This window comes from Rhincodon typus, chromosome 2 (genome assembly GCF_021869965.1).
Source record: "Rhincodon typus isolate 14 chromosome 2, sRhiTyp1.1, whole genome shotgun sequence".
NCBI lineage: Eukaryota > Metazoa > Chordata > Chondrichthyes > Orectolobiformes > Rhincodontidae > Rhincodon > Rhincodon typus.
Genome location: NC_063333.1, coordinates 127,275,882 through 127,293,983, shown reverse-complemented (window position 1 = coordinate 127,293,983; position 18,102 = coordinate 127,275,882). Strand labels below are relative to the sequence as shown.

Genomic DNA, 18,102 nt, shown 5'->3' with positions numbered 1-18,102 from the left:
CACCTTATTGGCCATTTCAAAATCCTGAGATTGTGAGCAATGGAACATTAATGGAAACTCTCCATTCCACTTCTTGAAACAATTGCTTGGTAGTACAGAGCTTAAACATTGCCAAAAGGAGATGTCAAATTTAAACTTTTCATCTTGCACTCATTAGGACTCAAATGTAAGAAAACAAACTTTAGAAAAGAAACATAATTTATACAGCATAACAGGGTGCTGATTTGTTGGACTACAGGTCGCATGGGGTTCCAAAAGGAATTTGTAATTTTAGTAAACTGATTTTATTCAAACCACGCACATTGACTCTGATTAACATAACAGCTCAATTGGCTGAATGCTGGTTTGCGATGCGTGAGTTCAATTCCTGCACGAGTGAGGTTACCATGAAGGTCCCATCTTCTCAATCTCACCACTTGCCTGAGGTGCGGTGATCCTCAGGTTAAGCTCACCACCAAACATCTCTCTATAATGATTTAGCAGCCCTATGGTCTTCTGGGACAACGTTGACTTTACTAATCTAATAGTTGCCTTGATGAAATGATCACTTGCTGAATACACATGAATGGATTTATGGGGTGCTGCCTTTGGTTCTGACCAGTGCCCGGTCTACCCGACAATACCCTGGGATGGTAAGGCATCTCAAATTATCAGAGATGAAGTTAGCCATTTCACACTGCTACATTGCACATGAGGGATAATTTTCATTAACAGAAGGTTACCGTCAAGTCATTGCTCACCACAACAATGACTAATATGGTACATGGGTTAGAAAGACTGCTTGATAACAAGCATGTAGGCTGAATGTCCCAACAGTTGAGGGCCATATGAAACAACATATCCTCAGTGCTATCATGACGACCAGCCTGTGCTTGCAAAACTCAGAACGTAATGTCCAACAGTAGATGCGATTCTGCAACAAGCAACGTTTAAATGGACTAAATAATCATGATTGAACTGAGAATTACATGGAAACCAATTTAAGATTAGCGATCAGGCCCACAGTCTGATTCATTTGCATGTGCTAGAAGCAGGGTCCTGTTCTTGTAGGCAAAATGAATATGTTTCCACAATAAAGAGGAAAGGTTATTGGAGACAGCCCACCCCTGCTGTATCTCCATGGGCAACATGTAACCAAGCAGAATCAACTTGTCTGTTTTGAATTTAATGAGTGAACTAAGATTGACAGTTAATATTTAACAGTTTCTGCTGCATCTCTTGTGTAAACATACACAAATAATGAGTATCTTATTCTTGTGTTGCATAAATTGCAATTCCCTCCTAAAATTGGTTTTCTTACATTTGAGTCCTGATGAATGCAACATAAAAAGCTTCAACTTTATGTTCCTTTTAAGCAACATTTAACTTCTTAAAATGGTGCACCAACCATAGAAGACTGCATCGATGTCATACTGGATCCAGAAGGCTTATCTCAAAATTAAATCTGTTATATTAAGGCATATTTTTTATTTGAAAATCACTTGTTGGAGCTGTGAACACCTATGTCAATTTCAGCCACAACTCTCTCCTTTCTGGAGGACTATTGTTGAACTTTCTCATCTTGAGGGAGCTAGGAAGCTGAGATGCAGTGGACCCTACAACTTGCAGCGGAGGGAATATAAAGGTCAGTTAATTTCCATTAGGTCCGTGAACACTACACTGACCCCAGATGATGGCCAATGCCAACTGGATTTTGAGGAAGATTAACACAGCATTCACTCTACACAAACAACCCCAGACACATTTAGGTGTTATGTTTTTTCCTACAGTCTTTCTCCTAGAGTCACATACTTGCTAAACTCACTAAAAAATAACTTCAAACAGGTCTTCAGTCATTTTTTACAGTTTGTTCTTTACATTCCTGCCATATTTTTTCAAGTAGATTCTTGCTCCCCAAGGTTTATAAATGCCTGATGTGATGGGAGAAGACGCAGAGGATCACTCAACTCCTGCTACACTCTATGATGATAATAACCTTGGCAGAGTAGTTTTCAGGTAACACGAACCACTTAATTGATACTAGTGGGAGGGGACACAAAGTTGTTTTCTGCTACAATAATTGCTTCACTTATTAAAAAAACTGGCTCACTGAAGAATTCTCCTATTGGATGGGTGAAAAATATACTTCGGAACTATCTCAGAACAGTAGAAAGTTTGCACAGTTTTGACACCATGTCATTGTTGAGGAAATGCATGGAAGTCCACAGTCTGTCATTACTTCATTGTTGCATGTTGTACTCACAAGAAAAAAATGATTCAGAACATACTTCCATAAAACCACCAACACCAATCCATCTTGAAATGTCACATAGTCACTTGATATAACAAAAAGGATGGAGCCCAGTTATTGGACTACTTAACGGCACAAACACACAAGTTCAGTCATCCCTAACCCATGGATAAGTTGACCCAATCCTCAGTTGAGATGGATTATCACCTGATTTTGACCCTTCTTTTTCTTCTTCTTCTTGCCCCAGCAACCTGAACTCTCGCTGTCCTTCCCATTGCTGTCGCTGCACAGTAACCCATCAAATTCATCTGTGCCCATCTGCTGTCCTTGGGCTGTTTCCGCTGCCAGCCGATAAGAAAGGTTCCTCAAGATGCAGACGCAATTCTCAATTGTCTAGGAGGAGGAAAGACAGGCCAAAATAAATGACATTGCATTATAGAATGAAAAAACACAAGAGGCCTTTTGATCCATCATGACATTCCAACTCTATGAAAGCGTTGTACAATTCGTCAATTAGCCCTGCTCACTTTGTTCTATTCCCAAAGCTCTGCTGATAAAAGTAAGGGAGGCTCAAGATGGGATTTGTTTTCACAAGGCTATCAGCAACTAGGACAACAATTTAAAAACAGAAAGGACTGCAGATGCTGTAAATCAGAAACAAAACCAGAAGTTGCTGGAAAAGCCCAGCAGGTCTGGCAGCATCTGTGAAGAGAAAATCAGATTTAACATTTTGGGTCTGGTGACCCTTCCTCAGAACTGGGATAACAATGTCTCAATCTTCGCATCTAACCACATATCTGTTTCTCGTAGTATTGTTTACCAATAACTAAAGGCAAGTATCGTAGGCTCGTTGATGCTTTGATGCAAGTTCCAATTAAATATGTTCCAAACCACCACCAAACATTGAAATTCAGTATGCTAATTCTCGGCCAACAAAGGCAGCATGTCCTAATTATCTTCCTTTGTTGCCTTCAGTTGCCAAGTGACCATCATCTCTCCTGGTTGATGCTGTGGTACAAGTCTCTGGCTTAGTCTCCACTGTTTATTATGACAGGTGGCAAAATTATCAGGAGTTGTGGAAATGAATTATTAACTTGAGATGCTCTCCAGAAGACTTGTGTTGTAACTTGCTGGAAGGGGTTTGTATGCCAGGGTTGGTGAACGCTTAAATGAGCATGCTACAAAAGTAATACAAAAAAATTCACCTGTCAGATCAAGGAATCATAGAATCCCTGAAGTGTGGAAGTAGGCCATTCAGCCCATCTGGTCCATTCCATCCCTCTAAAGAGCATCCCACCCAGACCTATCACCCTACTCTGAAACCTTACATTTCCCGTGGCTAATCCACCTAACCTGTACATCCCTGGACAATTTAGCATGGTTAATCCGCCTATTCTGCATATCTTTGGACAGTGGGAGGAAACCGGAGCACTCAGAAGAAACTGTTCCAGAGAATGAGCAAACTCCACACAGGCAGTCATCCAGGGTTTGAATCAAACCTGGGTCCCTGGTGCTGTGAGGCAGTAGTGCTAACCACTGAGCCACTATGCCATCCATGTGGCATTGTAAAGTCTGGATGCGGTTTATATCTGTGGCATGAACTCAATGTGTAGCTATTAACTATATTGCATGCTATTAAACAAAACCAGAGCTCATGCTTTGGGCCATGGATCAATAACATCCCAATATTGAATGAGAGTTTCTAAACGAATGGCATCCCTACCTCAATGTTGTTTTCTCAATTTATGAAAGAGCTTCTCTGTTATGATGTAGAGTTTGTCATTTTATTACTAAGTGCAGGAAAGTAAATTGACCAAAATAGTTTGCCTACTATGTCATGAGTGAATTGACACTAGAGCAATACCAAGCACTATTCCTCCGTCTCAGGGAGTCTTCCTGTGATTAAGGCAGACAGTGTAAGTTGTTGGGATTGTACTTGCATCATTTATCCCATAACCTTAATAGTGAGAGTCAGTGGAATATTTAACTGTGGAAGGAAGCACAACAGAATAAGATATGGTCTTGTCTCAATGCCAGGCTCTACGTTGTTGTGGCCAGTTGTACTAGTGGGACAAATTAAGATCAACTCATTCAGCATAGACTGGGGATGAAACCTAATGAAACGCAAGTGAAACATTACATTTTGGACCATCATGTGAGCTTTCTGCTTGTTTCCAGTAATATCGCTTTTATTTCAGATCCAAACACAAAGTCACCAGGAAAATAAAAGGGGTGATTTACTGAGTTTGCACACTCTGTGCAGAACTTTGCATTCCTGGGGTGACTGTGGGAATAGTGAATACAAAGGAAAGACTACACTTGAGGTCCATGAAAATGAACGGGTGGGTTGACTGTATAACAGGGAATGACTTTTCATGTTCCATATTTTGATGTCAGTCAGCAATCTCCTCAGCTTGCTGGTTCATCAGAGTCTAAACAAGTCAGTAAAAATATTAACCTTGCTCTGAAAGTCGTGACATATCAGACCATTTGAATTGGCACCTATTCACCTGGCCATTTCGTGCTCCCTTTGTGGGTCAATGTTCCAGGGAGTCAAGCAATGTTAATATTTATCTGTCCCTCTATCAACGTGAAGTATTTGTACAAACTTATCCTTAAATTTGAGGTTGCTTGAATTTAGATCCACTACTTTCTAAAGATATGGTTCTAATATTTGAAGTTCATTAGAGCTATTCAAATTTGGCATTTACTGTAATGTGGTGCTATGCTTTACTGCATCTCTGTAATTATCTGGTAAACATATTCCAACAATTAGTTATAACCTATTAGTGCAACCATCTGACTACATGTCAAATATTCCCTCTTGCAGTGGATAGAATCTGCTGTATGATAATTCACAAAACTTATAAAAGGCAAAATTTCAGTTCATAAGGTACTGTGTCTGCAATGAAAACTGCTTATATTCTTGAAAGGCAAGTTAAAGTTTTCTTGAGAAAGTCAAGTGATATCTTTGTGTGTTGATACTGTACGCAACTCTTGACGATATACCGCTAGGTATTTTAAACATGACTTATATCCTAAATAAAAATCAAAAGAACTCCAGATGCTGTAACTGAGAAACAAAAACGTAAATTGCTGGAAAAGCTCAGCAGGTCTGGTAGCATCTGTGGAGAGAAATCAGAGTTAATGTTTCAGGTCGGGTGACCCTTCCGCAGAACTGGACTTTATATCCTGTTATTAGCAAGTAAATTTTCACAGACATTTTCTCCTGAAGATAACCTGCATTGATCAATATAAATTTTGGTAGGAAATAAAGTTTTTGGAAGTGAAATAATGTTTCTGTAAAGTCAAAGAGTTTAGTGCTGCTGCAATCCAAAAATCTCAGTCCCCTTTATCCCAGTGACACTGAATAAGACATAATAAAATCTGACAATTGTCATACCTTGCTGTCAATCTCACTGCTTCCCAGAGCGGATTGAATCACGTACAGCAAAGCATCAGTAAGGCCGTCGCATTCCCTCATCCTTCTCCGTGCCTCTTCACCAGCTGAGCTCACATTCCTGCAAAGGGTGCAGTACAGTTGAGAATGTTAGGCTAAATCCCGATTAAAGGGTTAACTGTACAAGTCACAGAGGGAAGTGACACACACTCATGTGATCCGAGAATTTGAGAAAGTAGCACAAACAGAATCTAACTTAAGGGAGTGTTCTCAAAATTAGAGCTACGTTGTCATAAGGTTAGAGTGTTCGACAACTAGCATTCTTCGAGAGTTGTGGAAATGCCTCGAAACCAGTACAATAATATAAAGATGACACAGAACGGATCAGTGGCAGCTCTACATTTGTGTGCAAGCAACGACTTTCTTCTAGGGTTTGACTGTAGTAGTTGTCATGGCAGTTAATCTAGAGTTCCTGGAGATCTGGGTCAATACTGGCAGGTCGCTAATGTAGACAGGAAATAGGATTTCATCTAAGTCACTTCCTCATTTTTTTATGGATTCCCAAAAGATTGCTTTGGAGTACGGGAAAATCAATACAGTTGGAATCTCAAGGTTAAAAATGAGCAATTTGGATATCCATTCACTGCTTAAATATACTAGTATGTAAAAGGAACATCGCTGTGGAGTAGGGATATCGCGCTGCTACATTATACATGATAGTCTCCTCATTGTTGACAGAGTTAGTTTCATGTATTATTGAATAGCTGCCACTGGAACTGATGTCTACGTTGTTGAAAGAAGTGTCAACTGTCCTTGCTGTAAATAAAGTATAAAGATTTGCAACATTGAGGTTATTAAAATATTCAAAACCATCTGTTGGCTAGGAGTTTTATGCCATGATGACTCTTCACATAGTTGCGTTGCTTGTTCTTGCTGCTCCATGAACTGATTTAGAAATGATTCAGCTTTAAATCCCCAGGAAGCTATTAAAAGTGTAAACAATTGCAGCTTAAACATTCTGCTGGGCTTTCAAAGAAATCTCAATAGTTTACAGAAAAAACTTTTGCGGAGATTATTCCTTTGTCATTCTCATCTTGGCTCTGCATTGGTTGATGTAAGAGCAGTTCTCTCCCAGTAAAATCTTGTTAAAGAAAAAGTCAATTTGCCTCCCAAAATAATATAAACTCTGAACCCAAAATTCAATCTTTCACTTTTGCACTGGAATAATTCAAAATTTACAACAAGAATTGCTGAGGTAAAACAGCAACAAGTCGCATGCAACATTAATCAGGAACTGGATGATCTACTGGATAGTTCTGACCAGACAGAAAGTTTCCTGATCTCTTTCCCCCAATAGCCTGGGTTTTTGTCTCCTTTCTTTCCTCTCCAGAAGATCACATAGCTTTCAAGTGGCATGGGGTATGTACATTGCAATGCACAAGACATTAGAGTTGTGTGGAGCAAGCCGTGTGGATCAGAGAGTGTATTTTGTGCAGGATCATCATTTGTTTGTGCCTGCTTTTAAATAGTTGGGGTCCATTCATTTATAAGGTAGTGGGAGCTGTCGTACACTCTCCACAATTCACTTCACTCTGCATGATAACAACAAGTGTTGATGGCAAAGGCTGCAAGCCCTGACAACGTTCTGTCACTAGTACTATATCTGTGCACTAAAATTAGCTGTGGCGCTAGCCACATTCTTCCAGTGTGACCACAACGGTGGCACCTAGCTGATACTGCCCAAAAATCATGATAAATCAAATCCAGTCAACTACCATTCAATCGGTCGGCTCTCAATCATCAGCAAAGTGATAGATGTCATTGACAGTGCTGTCAACTGGCACTTAACACAACAATAATCTGCTTGCAGATGCTCAATTTAAATTCCACCAGGGACAGCATGCGTCAGACATTGTTACTGTTTTGATCGATTCATAGTCAAAATAGCTGAATTCCAAGAGTGAGGAGAGAGTTATTGCCTTTGACATTGTGGCAGAATTTTACCAAGCGTGATAAGGAGCCCTAGCGAATCTGAAGTCAACAGAAATCAGTGAAAAATTGCTACACTGGTTGTAGTCCTACCGAGCAAAAAGACGATGGCTATGCCTGGTGGACATTAATTACATCAGCCCCTGATCAACAGTGCAAGAGTTTCTCAGGGTAGTGCCCCAGGCCCAACCATCCTCAGCTGCTTAACCAATAACCTTTCTTCATCATAAGGTAATTGATAATTGCATAGTGTGTCCATCTGCAACTCCTCAGCAGTCAATGTCCATATGCAGCAAGACATGGACAAATTCAAGCCTGGACTGATAAGTGACAAGTCACATTTATGTTGCACAAGTGACAGGCAATGACCACCTCCAACGAGAGTATCTGATTTCCCCATGACATTCAATGGCATTACCTTTGATTAATCAATACCATGACGTTTCCACTGAAAAGAAAAGCTACTGCACCCGCACTATTGTGGCTCTAAAGGCAGCTCTGGGCCTATAAACTCTGTATCTTCTCCTGGCTTCCCAAAATTTTGCCACCATCTATAAGGCACAAGTCAGGAAAATGATGGAATACTTCCTGATCATTACAGCTCACTCAAGACTCAAGAAGCTTGACAGCATCTAGAAATAAAAAGAGATAACACAGTGTGGAGCTGGAGAAACACAGCAGGCCAGGCAGCATCAGAGGAACAGAAAAGTTGAGGTTTCGGGTCAGGACCCTTGGCAGTTCTTACCATCTCCAGAAATAAAAAGCCTGCTTGACTGATACCCATCCTTCATTCACTCTCTTCATCACTGATCCACAGAGGCAGCAATGTGTACTGCACACAGCATCTTGCCAAGTCTCATCTGAGAGTACCTTCTAAACCTGTAATCACTACCATCGAGAAGGACCAGGGCAACAGATGCACGGGAGCATCAATGTCTGTAAACTCTGTCCAACTCACACGGCCAATGGAACCATGTCATCAATCCTTCACTGTAGCTGGTTCAAAATCATGGAACCCCATTCCTGATATCATCTGTAGGTGTACCAACACTGCACGAATTGCAATGGTTTAAAATGTGCTTCACCATTATCTTCCCAAAGAAAACTAGGTACGATTAATAAACTCCGCTCTTGCCAGCGATGCTTATATGCCATGAATGAATAAAAATAGACAAAATGATGTCCTCAATCTTCCCATCACACAGAAAACTGGGAATACCAAGTGGAAAATGTCATTGTTAAAAGATGTAGCTTGATAAAGTGAAATTTGCAGGCCTGTAAACAACACAGTAACCAGCAGTTCTGCAATGAGGTGCCTACCTAATGTGAAAACTCACTGAAGTGACATTCCCCAGATTCAGTGAGCAAACCAATTAATTCTTCAACAAGCGTTAATGGCTGTCTGTTCAAACAGATGGTACGTTCTACCAAGCTCCTTCTTACAAATGCCTGAGCACCATGACAGTGCTTTCTCAGTGGAAAGCTATTCATGACATGAATATGATTTTGTGACAATGTGCCTAAGTGAAATTTGTAAACAATTATTAAGATACTCTATTCACATCATCCGCTGTGCCAGCCAACTGCTCAACTGCATCTGATCTCCATGATCAGCTTTATTCATCGCCGCTTCCCTATTCGTGTGCCAGCTGAGCCCAGACTCTGTGAAACTGCCAATCTGGGTGAGGATAGTCAATCTGTCTGGGGGGATGTCATACTGATCATGGGACAGGATTTTGTACTTTGATCCATGCCTACATCCCTCTTGTAAGTTCTCTAAGGCAGCAAGTCCTCTAAACTGCCAGATAAAAATTTGTTTTTCTTTTACTCAGTCAGAGCAGTAAAAGGGAGAGCATTGCAGAATAGAAAACTTAAATTTCAGCGTGTGGGATATCACAGCGTGCGGGATATCACAGAGTGCTGGATATCACAGTGTGTGGGATATCACAGCGTGCGGGATATCACAGCGTGCAGGATATTACAGAGTGTGGGATATCACAGCATGCGGGATATCACAGCATGTGGGATATCACAGAGTGTGGGATATCACAGTGCAGTGTATCAAAGAATGCGGAATATTACAGCATGGAGGATATTACAGCATACGGGCTATCACAGAGTGTGGGATATCACAGCATGGACGATATCACAGCGTGTGAGATATCACAGAGTGCAGGATATTACAGCATGTGGGATATCACAGAGTGCAGGATATTACAGCATGCAGGACATTACAGCGTACGGGACATTACAGCGTGTGGGACATTACAGCGTGTGGGATATCACAGTGTGCAGTGTATCACAGTGTGCAGGATATTACAGTGTGCGGGATATTACAGTGTGTGGGATATCAGTGTGCAGTGTATCACAGAGTGCGGAATGTCACAGAGTGTGGGATATTACAGCGTGTGGGCTATCACAGCATGCGGGATAGAACATAGAACACAGAACATAGAACAGTACAGCACAGTTCAGGCCCTTCGCCCAATGATGTTGTGCCAAACTTTCACCCTAAACCTAACATCTATCTAACCTCCTCCCCTACCTTATACTATCAGCCATATGCCTATCTAATAGCCACTTAAATGCCCCTAATGAGGCCAACTCCACTACCCTCTCCGGCAATGCATTCCACGCCCCTACCACTCTCTGAGTAAAGAACCTACCTCTGACGTCTCCCCTATAGCTACCTCCACTCATTTTAAAACTATGCCGCCTTGTAATAGCTACCTCCACCCTAGGAAAAAGTCTCTGGCTGTCCACTCTATCTATACTTCTGATCATTTTATACACCTCTATCAAGTCACCTCTCATCCTCCGTTGTTCTAAAGAGAAAAGCCCTAGCTCACTCAACCTTTCTTCGTAAGACTTTCCCTCCATTGCAGGCAACATCCTGGTAACTCTCCTCTGCACCTTTTCCAACGCTTCCACATCTTTCCTGTAATGAGGTGACCAGAACTCCGATGTGGCCGAACCAGGGTTTTGTATAGCTGGAGCATGACTTCATGGCTCTTGAACTCAATCCCTCTATTAATGAAAGCTAACACACCATACGCCTTCTTAACAACTCTATCTACCTGGGTGGCAGCTTTTAGGGAACTGTGGACATGAACCCCAATATCCTACCGCTCCTCCACACTGCCAAGAATCTTTCCATTAACCCTGTATTCTGCTTTCAGGTTTGTCCTTTCAAAATGAATCACCTCACACTTTTCAGGGTTAAACTCCATCTGCCACTTCTCAGCCCAGCTCTGCATCCTATCAATGTCCCTTTGTAGCCTAGAACAGCCCTCCACACTATCCACAACTTGACCCACCTTCGTATCATCCGTGAACTTACTAATCCACGCTTCCACTCCTTCATCCAAATCATTTACAAAAATCACAAATAGAAGAGGACCCAGAACAGATCCTTGTGGTACACCACTTGTAACTGAGCACCATGTTGAATATTTTCCGTCCACTACCACCCTTTGTCTTCTAAGATTCAGCCAATTTTGAATCCAATCTGCCACATTTCCCCCTATCCCATGCCTCCTTACTTTCTGCATGAGCCTACCATGGGGAACCTTATCAAACGCCTTACTTAAATCCATGTATACCACATCCACTGCTCTACCTTCAACCACGTGTTTGGTCACCTCTTCAAAGAATTCAATAAGGTTTGTGAGGCATGATGTACCCCTCACAAATCCATGCTATCACGAATCAAACTGCCTACCCAAGTGATCATAAATCCTATCTCTCAGAGCCCTTTCCAATAATTTGCCCACCACTGAAGTAAGACTAACTGGCCTGTAATTTTCGGGGTTATCCCTATTCCCTTTTTTGAACAGGGAATGATGTTTGCCACTCTCCAATCTTCCGGCACTAAACCCGTGGACAGTGAGGATGAAAAGATCATCGCCAAAGGCTATTACAGAGTGCAGGATATTACAGTGTGCAGTGTATCAAAGAATGTGGAATATTACAGCGTACGGGATATTACAGCGTGCGTGATATTACAGCGTGCGGGATATTAAAGCGTGCGCGATATCACAGCATGTGGGATATCACAGAGTGCGGGATATCACAGAGTGCGGGATATTACAGCGTGCGGGATATCACAGAGTGCAGGGGTGACCTGGACGGTGGAGTCAATGTCAGTGTCCAGAGAAAACGGGATCAAAGTGATGAAATTGTGGGGACCTAAAGCCACTATTTTGGGGCCTGAAATGTGCCCAGTCTACTTTGGATTACCCTGGAAGTGTAAGGTATCTCAAATGTTTGATTAGATGAAGCTAGTCACTTTATACCACTGGTATGCAATGGCCAAACTAGTGGTATTTACCATAAACAGGATGTTGCCATAAAGCCATTCTGATTAGCTGACAAAGGTCTAATACCATACATGAATTTTGGTGCCAAGGTGATGCCAGGCACTATGGGTGGATTGTATCAACCAGCGTGTCCCATTGGCTGTTCAGAACAGACAGAATACTAACCAGGTACAAACAGTCTGTCCCTGCAAAACTCAGAACATAATATCGATTATTAGAAGTAATTGTGCCCACAGGACAGCATTTGCTGATCGTGCTATGTATTACACTAAGAACCAACATTAGATTATCAGTCGGTTTGGGAATTGGCTCACTGGGGTTTGCTCGAAGCTACATACATTCATTTGCAGAGACCTGTTCGCAGTAGAAAGGAACACATTCAGGCATTTCCCCTTTTTTGAATTAAGCAGAAGCACAGGGGGATAAGAGCTCCCTGACACATTTGCCATCACAAAACCACGAGCAATGTGAGTCAGCTTGCCAACCAATCGGCACCCTTTCTTCATGCATTACAAATTGTTGCTCCCTCTGAAAGTTGTCAGTCTTCCACCTCATGAAAAGCCTTAACAGCTTCTTTTTCATAGCGATACTCACATTTGCACAATCAAGCGACTAAATGAGATCAGAAGCTGTTAAGGCTTCACTAAGACCTATTTTTAGATGGATCGTGACGCCGGCTGCATTCTATTTTTCAAATGAGAACAGGCCATTGTGATAAGTCAGTGATAGGATAAATTCAACTGATCTGTGACCGAGCAAGGAAATCAAAAATATTTAGCTGCTCGTTATGTCTCCAGGATGTCTCAAAATGAATTTCTTTTGAAGTGTAGACATTATTGTATTGCAGATTAATGAGGAAACTCCATGGTCATGTGTCAGATGAACATTCTTGCTAAGTTGAACAGGCTTTTCCTTTGGTACATTTTCTTCCATTTATAATGCATTGATAACACTGAATTTGCCACGTTCACCAGGATCATACAGGGCTAAAAAGGGTTAAATTATAAGGCCAGCTTGTACAGGCGAGGCTCGGATTCCCTCGAGTTTAGAAGATTAAGAGGCGATGTAAATGAGTTGATTACGATCATTAGGCTATTTGACAAAGTAAATAGACAGCAGCTATTTCTTCTGGTAGGACATTCCAGCACAAAGCTAGACAACCTTCAAATAGGAGCTGGGCCTTTCAGAGGTTATGTCAGAAAAGTTTCTTTAAACAAAAAGATGATGAAAATCTGGGTTTCTCTCACAAAATAAATCGTTGAGGCTAGGACAGGCTGGTATTGATGAACACTTTTTCCATCATGCGTATGAAGGATGACAAAATGAAGGCAGATAAGTCAAGTTAATATGCAGATCAGCCATAATCTAATTGAATGGCACAACAGGTTCACTGGGCCAAATGACTTATTGCTCCTTTTATGTTCCATCTGATAAACATAGAGGCTATTGAAAGGTACACAGAGTGGCTCAGGCCACTACTGTTGAGGCTAACATAAGGCAGCACACAGGACTTTACTTGTGGCAGCCAATTAAGAGGCTGCTACCAGGAACAATGTTCCATTAACAATGACAGCTGGCCTCTCTGAACCACTGCCTCAATTTTTCAACGAGCACCATTACCCGTGAGATCCTTCAGGTACAACCGAACTCTTTGCACCACGACACACTTTCCTCGAAGCAACTGCGGGGCAGGGGGTGGGTGGTGTGTGTACAGATGTCACACATTACCTGCTGGAATGTGTCTTTGTGAAGGAAGTCTGGAGAGAGATGTAAAGATTTTTATCATGGTTCATCCCAAGCAGCTCCATGTGCAGGACTCTGTGTTCTATGGTCTGTTCCCCGGGAGGCTATCAACTCAGTGAAAGATGCTCTTTGGTCTGCACAAAACTTGTTGCTCTTCCACAGCAAGGAGTTGACCTTGACTGAGTGTTGCAGACTGGCACATTCCAAGGTCCAGGACTATGTGTTGAGGGGCACACTAAAACTTGGGGCAGCTGCTGCCAAGGTGCAGTGGGGAAAGACTACTGTCTAAGAATTTTTTTGGGGGTCCATTCAGTTATCAGGCACTACTGATGCCTCAACTGTATGTAAATATAGTCTTGTACAAGTAACAAATGCCTTTGGTTCGTTTGCTGGATAGAGTCAAACTCCACTGTATGTTTGTTTCTTTATATGCTACTATACATAACTGAACTGCTTTAGTGACCATGTATATACATAAAGATATTTTTATGAAGAAAGTATATTTTTGAAAGAAAAGAAATCCAAGCACTAGCAGCTTGACTGCTGCCCCAGTAGACGTGGCTATCGCTCAGGCAACAGGAGGGAATTCTGAGATGCTGTTAAAGGGCCAAGAAGAAATTTGCTTCACATGTTGGGTCAAGTTGAGAGACTCAGAGGGGTGAGATGCTCCACCGGCAACGTTGGAGCTGCAGGGGTGGCTATTGCTACTGGAGGGGGCTTCCATGGGAAATGGAGTCTCCAGGAACAGAGGCGCCACACATCTTAGGGCACCACTGTGCAGCTGTGTCAATGTACCTTGCAGTCCCCCGGTGTGACAGGGAGTTGTTCCGACAATGGTAAAATGCTGGTAGGGCGTGAAATGGCTGTTAAAGAGGCAGGTAAATGGATCAATCCAATTACACACCCATCCCCCTGGGCAGTTGAGTCACTGCATCTCTGCCGTTTGAAAAATCCCACGAATGGCAGCATGATGCTGCATTCCCTCCCGACACCCTCCTTTGTCATTTCACCAACTTGCGCGCATCTCTGCCCAGCTCTGGTGGGTTCGTAAAATCCTCACCGTAATTTTCCAAACACTATGAAGTAAGCTTAACAACCAGGAGTAGAAGTATCGCTCCTAAGAGAGTACCCGGTAATTAGTTTTTTCAGCGGAAAAGGAGAATTCATTTAGAAAAGTCAACATTCCATTAACACTGATCCTTTGTTGGATGATGCACTCATCCATGGGACTCGCTAAATGAATGCGAAGAAGACGCAACAGAAAACCTGGGGGAGCTGTGACTGGTGCTTTACATGCTATAAATAGTTCCATTCAAGAGGAGACATTGTAAGGTGGCACACATTGGCTCATTGCAGCTATTTAATAGGTCAGCAGTTAACCGAAGCGGCACGCTTCTAGATTGGAAAAGTTGCAAAAAATAATCAATGTGCTACTCAAAAGGTCTGATTACAAATAATTACCAGAGGGTCATTACTTCATTCAGCGTTTAGAATCATCCTAAACAATTAAGTCCAACACTGATGGGGCCCTTGTGGTGCAGTGGTCATGTGCCTGTCTCTGGGCCAGGAGGTCCAGGTTCAAATCCCACCTACCCTGGAGACATGTCATAACATTTCCAAACAGCTTGATTAAAAATAACTGTGAGCAGCTGACTGTATCAGAAAATGACATTAACTATTTCCCAGTGCCACAAGGACAGAAAGACTTATATTTATACAAGATCTTTCACAGCCTCAGGATGTCTTCTAAACATTTTACCTTTGAAGTACTTTCGAAGGCTGGCCATTGACGTCATGTCAGAAATATGGAGGCGGATTTGTGCACAGCAAGGCCCCACAAGCAGGAATGAGGGGATGGCCACCTAACTCAGCTTTGTTTTTAAGGATATGTTTCTCGAGGGATGAATGTCAGTCAGGAGTCTAGGGAGAATGCCACTGCTCGGCACCATGAGAGCACAGACCCGTGTAATCATTTACATGGTGCAAACTGGGCATCAGTTTCACGTCCCATCCGAAAGAAAGCATCTCTGACAGTGCAGCATTCTCACAACTGGGCCCTGTCAGGTTGGGATTTTAAGGGATGGAAGTGGTTCCATCCACAGGTGAGAAAGTCAGTGAAGTCATCACCCTTGGCCAGTCATGGAAGCTCCAAATGGATTTTATGTTGATTAAGAACATGTCTCCCTGACAGTCAAGGTTTCCACTCCACAAAGTGATTAGGGTAGGTTGGGGTGAGTGGGAGATACCTGGTAGTGGCGGAGCAGGGCCTGGGCAGGACATTAGCTCCCGTCTTGTTGGGCAGGGGAGTCGAGTCCCAGAGACGGTGGGTCCTGCAGGGTTTGTTGGGTCTAGTGATGGTTCCAGAGTTTGGGGAGCTGTGGGAAAGTGGAGTGTCTGGTTGCAGCAGGGCAAGGGGGTAGTATGGTCGGAACCTGGGCAGGGGAGGTGCCAGGTCCTCTGGAGCAGGGTGGTGATGCCAGGTCTGTCTGTCTCCCAGGGGTGTAAGTGGTCTGAGGAGGTGTAATTTACGGGTGGGGTGAGGGGAGGTGTTAGGTTGTGTAGTCAATTTAACAGTTACCCAGCAGTTAGCTTTTTAATAGTTTGATGTTCCCTAAGTAATCATTTACTTAATGCAGCAGAATCTTTTGAATTGTCTGACATGAAAGGATACTTTCAGAGAGTTCCAGGCAAAGTGGAATTATACATTGGAATCTTCAATTTCCGATGGACAACTCCCTCAGAGTCTTCTACACCGGGGATTCCACAGAGTGCTGACATACAACTCCCATCTATGCTGCAGAAATGACTATTTGGCCTTCTAAATACGTGGGCCTAAACATTGAGTCCTGAGAAGGTGAGGGGGGGGCGGGGGAGGTGGGGGGAGATGGAGGGATCTGGAGGTAGACGCACAGCAACACCGAAGCAGTCCACAACACTGTACAGTTGGTTCTACTATAATGCATGTTCCGTCAACACAAATTGGCTGTAATGTGACGGACGAATAGTGGAATGCTATTTCGAAAACGCGCACTTGTGTTGGCTATAACGTGCTTCTATCGGTGTGTGGAGGAGTACACGTCGACATCACATGATCGTTTCACGGGCTTTGTCATGAGTATGTAAAATGTCAGCGCCGAAAGAGTCTGTGCGCTGGCGTCATGTGATCATTTCACGGGCTTTGTCAGGAAGTGCTTTCTGTGAGAGGTACAGTACAACTTCCTCCCCCGTGAAGTCATCTTGACATTTTTTCAAGTTAGAGTGTTAAATTTACTTTTATTTCGTAATTAGATATGAATTAAACATTTATTCAAATTGTACTATCCTTTGTGTTTGGTGTTTGAGTGATTTTTTTTGGTGGTCTGCCCCTAACACCACTTCTCCCATTGGTCCCGCTATTTTTATGGCACGATTTTCTATAACGCCATAGAACGCAACTATCGTGTTATAGCAGAACTGGCTGCATTGGACTCCTCTTGACTACACACGGTAACGTCTTTTGACATAACATTTTATTGCCGGCTGCTGAAAAAACAGCTGACTGCAAAACGATTTCCGCATGAGATGGACTTGAAACACGGCCTCATTCACGCAAGTACAAGGACTCTTATGTATTCATGAGTGGGATGTGGGCATCGCTAGCTGGCCAGCATTTATTGCCCATTCCCAGTTGCCCTTGAGACTGGTGTTTACTTCAGGTCGTCACCCCTGGAGAGTAGCCTCCGGCAATATAATCCCAGGTGTACTTTAGGTGCAACCAGACCAGACGTGGAATTCTGCCCCTGTAACAAAGTCCTACCTGCCCCAACTACCCCACTTACCAGTCAGAATGTGGGCAAAACAATGGTCAACTTCTACCCCAGTGCGCAGACGGCACACCATCATTCACTGCAGAAAATATTTGTCCTCGGAACTTTATTAAAGCAATTCTGATAAAGTTGAATTATAGCTGAAAGCTTGAATTTTTCTTTCTCCTATGAGTCCTGCGGCTGGGCGACACATTTTTCAAAATGATAACGGCATAAATCAAGGGCAGTAATCAACAAAAGTGTCGCCACTTCTGAGAAACGTATCCCGGCTCCAGAAGAGATCATGCTACCACAGAAGAATTATGCAACCGTAACTTAAACGCTGCACCTTTCTACTTCATGTTAGATGATGCGTTTTACAGCCACAACACGTACAACATTCAGCTGCTCTCCTGAACATTTGCAGTGATTAAAAATCAGTGCAACAATATTACAAATTTATGAGCCAGACAACCATTTTAATATGCACGCACACTTCATTTTGTTTTCAGGAAAGTGGATTCATACTTTCATTCTCCAACCCAGAAGAAGCCAAGGATAGATGAGCACGTCAGGACGTAAGAACAATCACATAATTTTTCTCTGCACTGTCCATCCATTCCTCATGCAGTGCCT

General features: G+C 42.6%; 1 protein-coding gene across 2 annotated transcripts in view; it reads right to left on the bottom strand.

Moving 5' to 3' along the window:
* Window positions 1–18,102, bottom strand: part of ctnnd2a (catenin (cadherin-associated protein), delta 2a) — a 459,985-nt gene that overhangs the window by 74,001 nt on the left and 367,882 nt on the right. For both annotated transcript variants that reach the window (XM_048615969.1, XM_048615976.1), the window contains 2 exons: window positions 5,634–5,751; window positions 2,438–2,623 (listed from right to left, as the gene is read on the bottom strand). In XM_048615969.1, coding sequence (XP_048471926.1) covers window positions 2,438–2,623; window positions 5,634–5,751 — 304 coding nt within the window. The remainder of the gene's footprint in view (window positions 1–2,437; window positions 2,624–5,633; window positions 5,752–18,102) is intronic.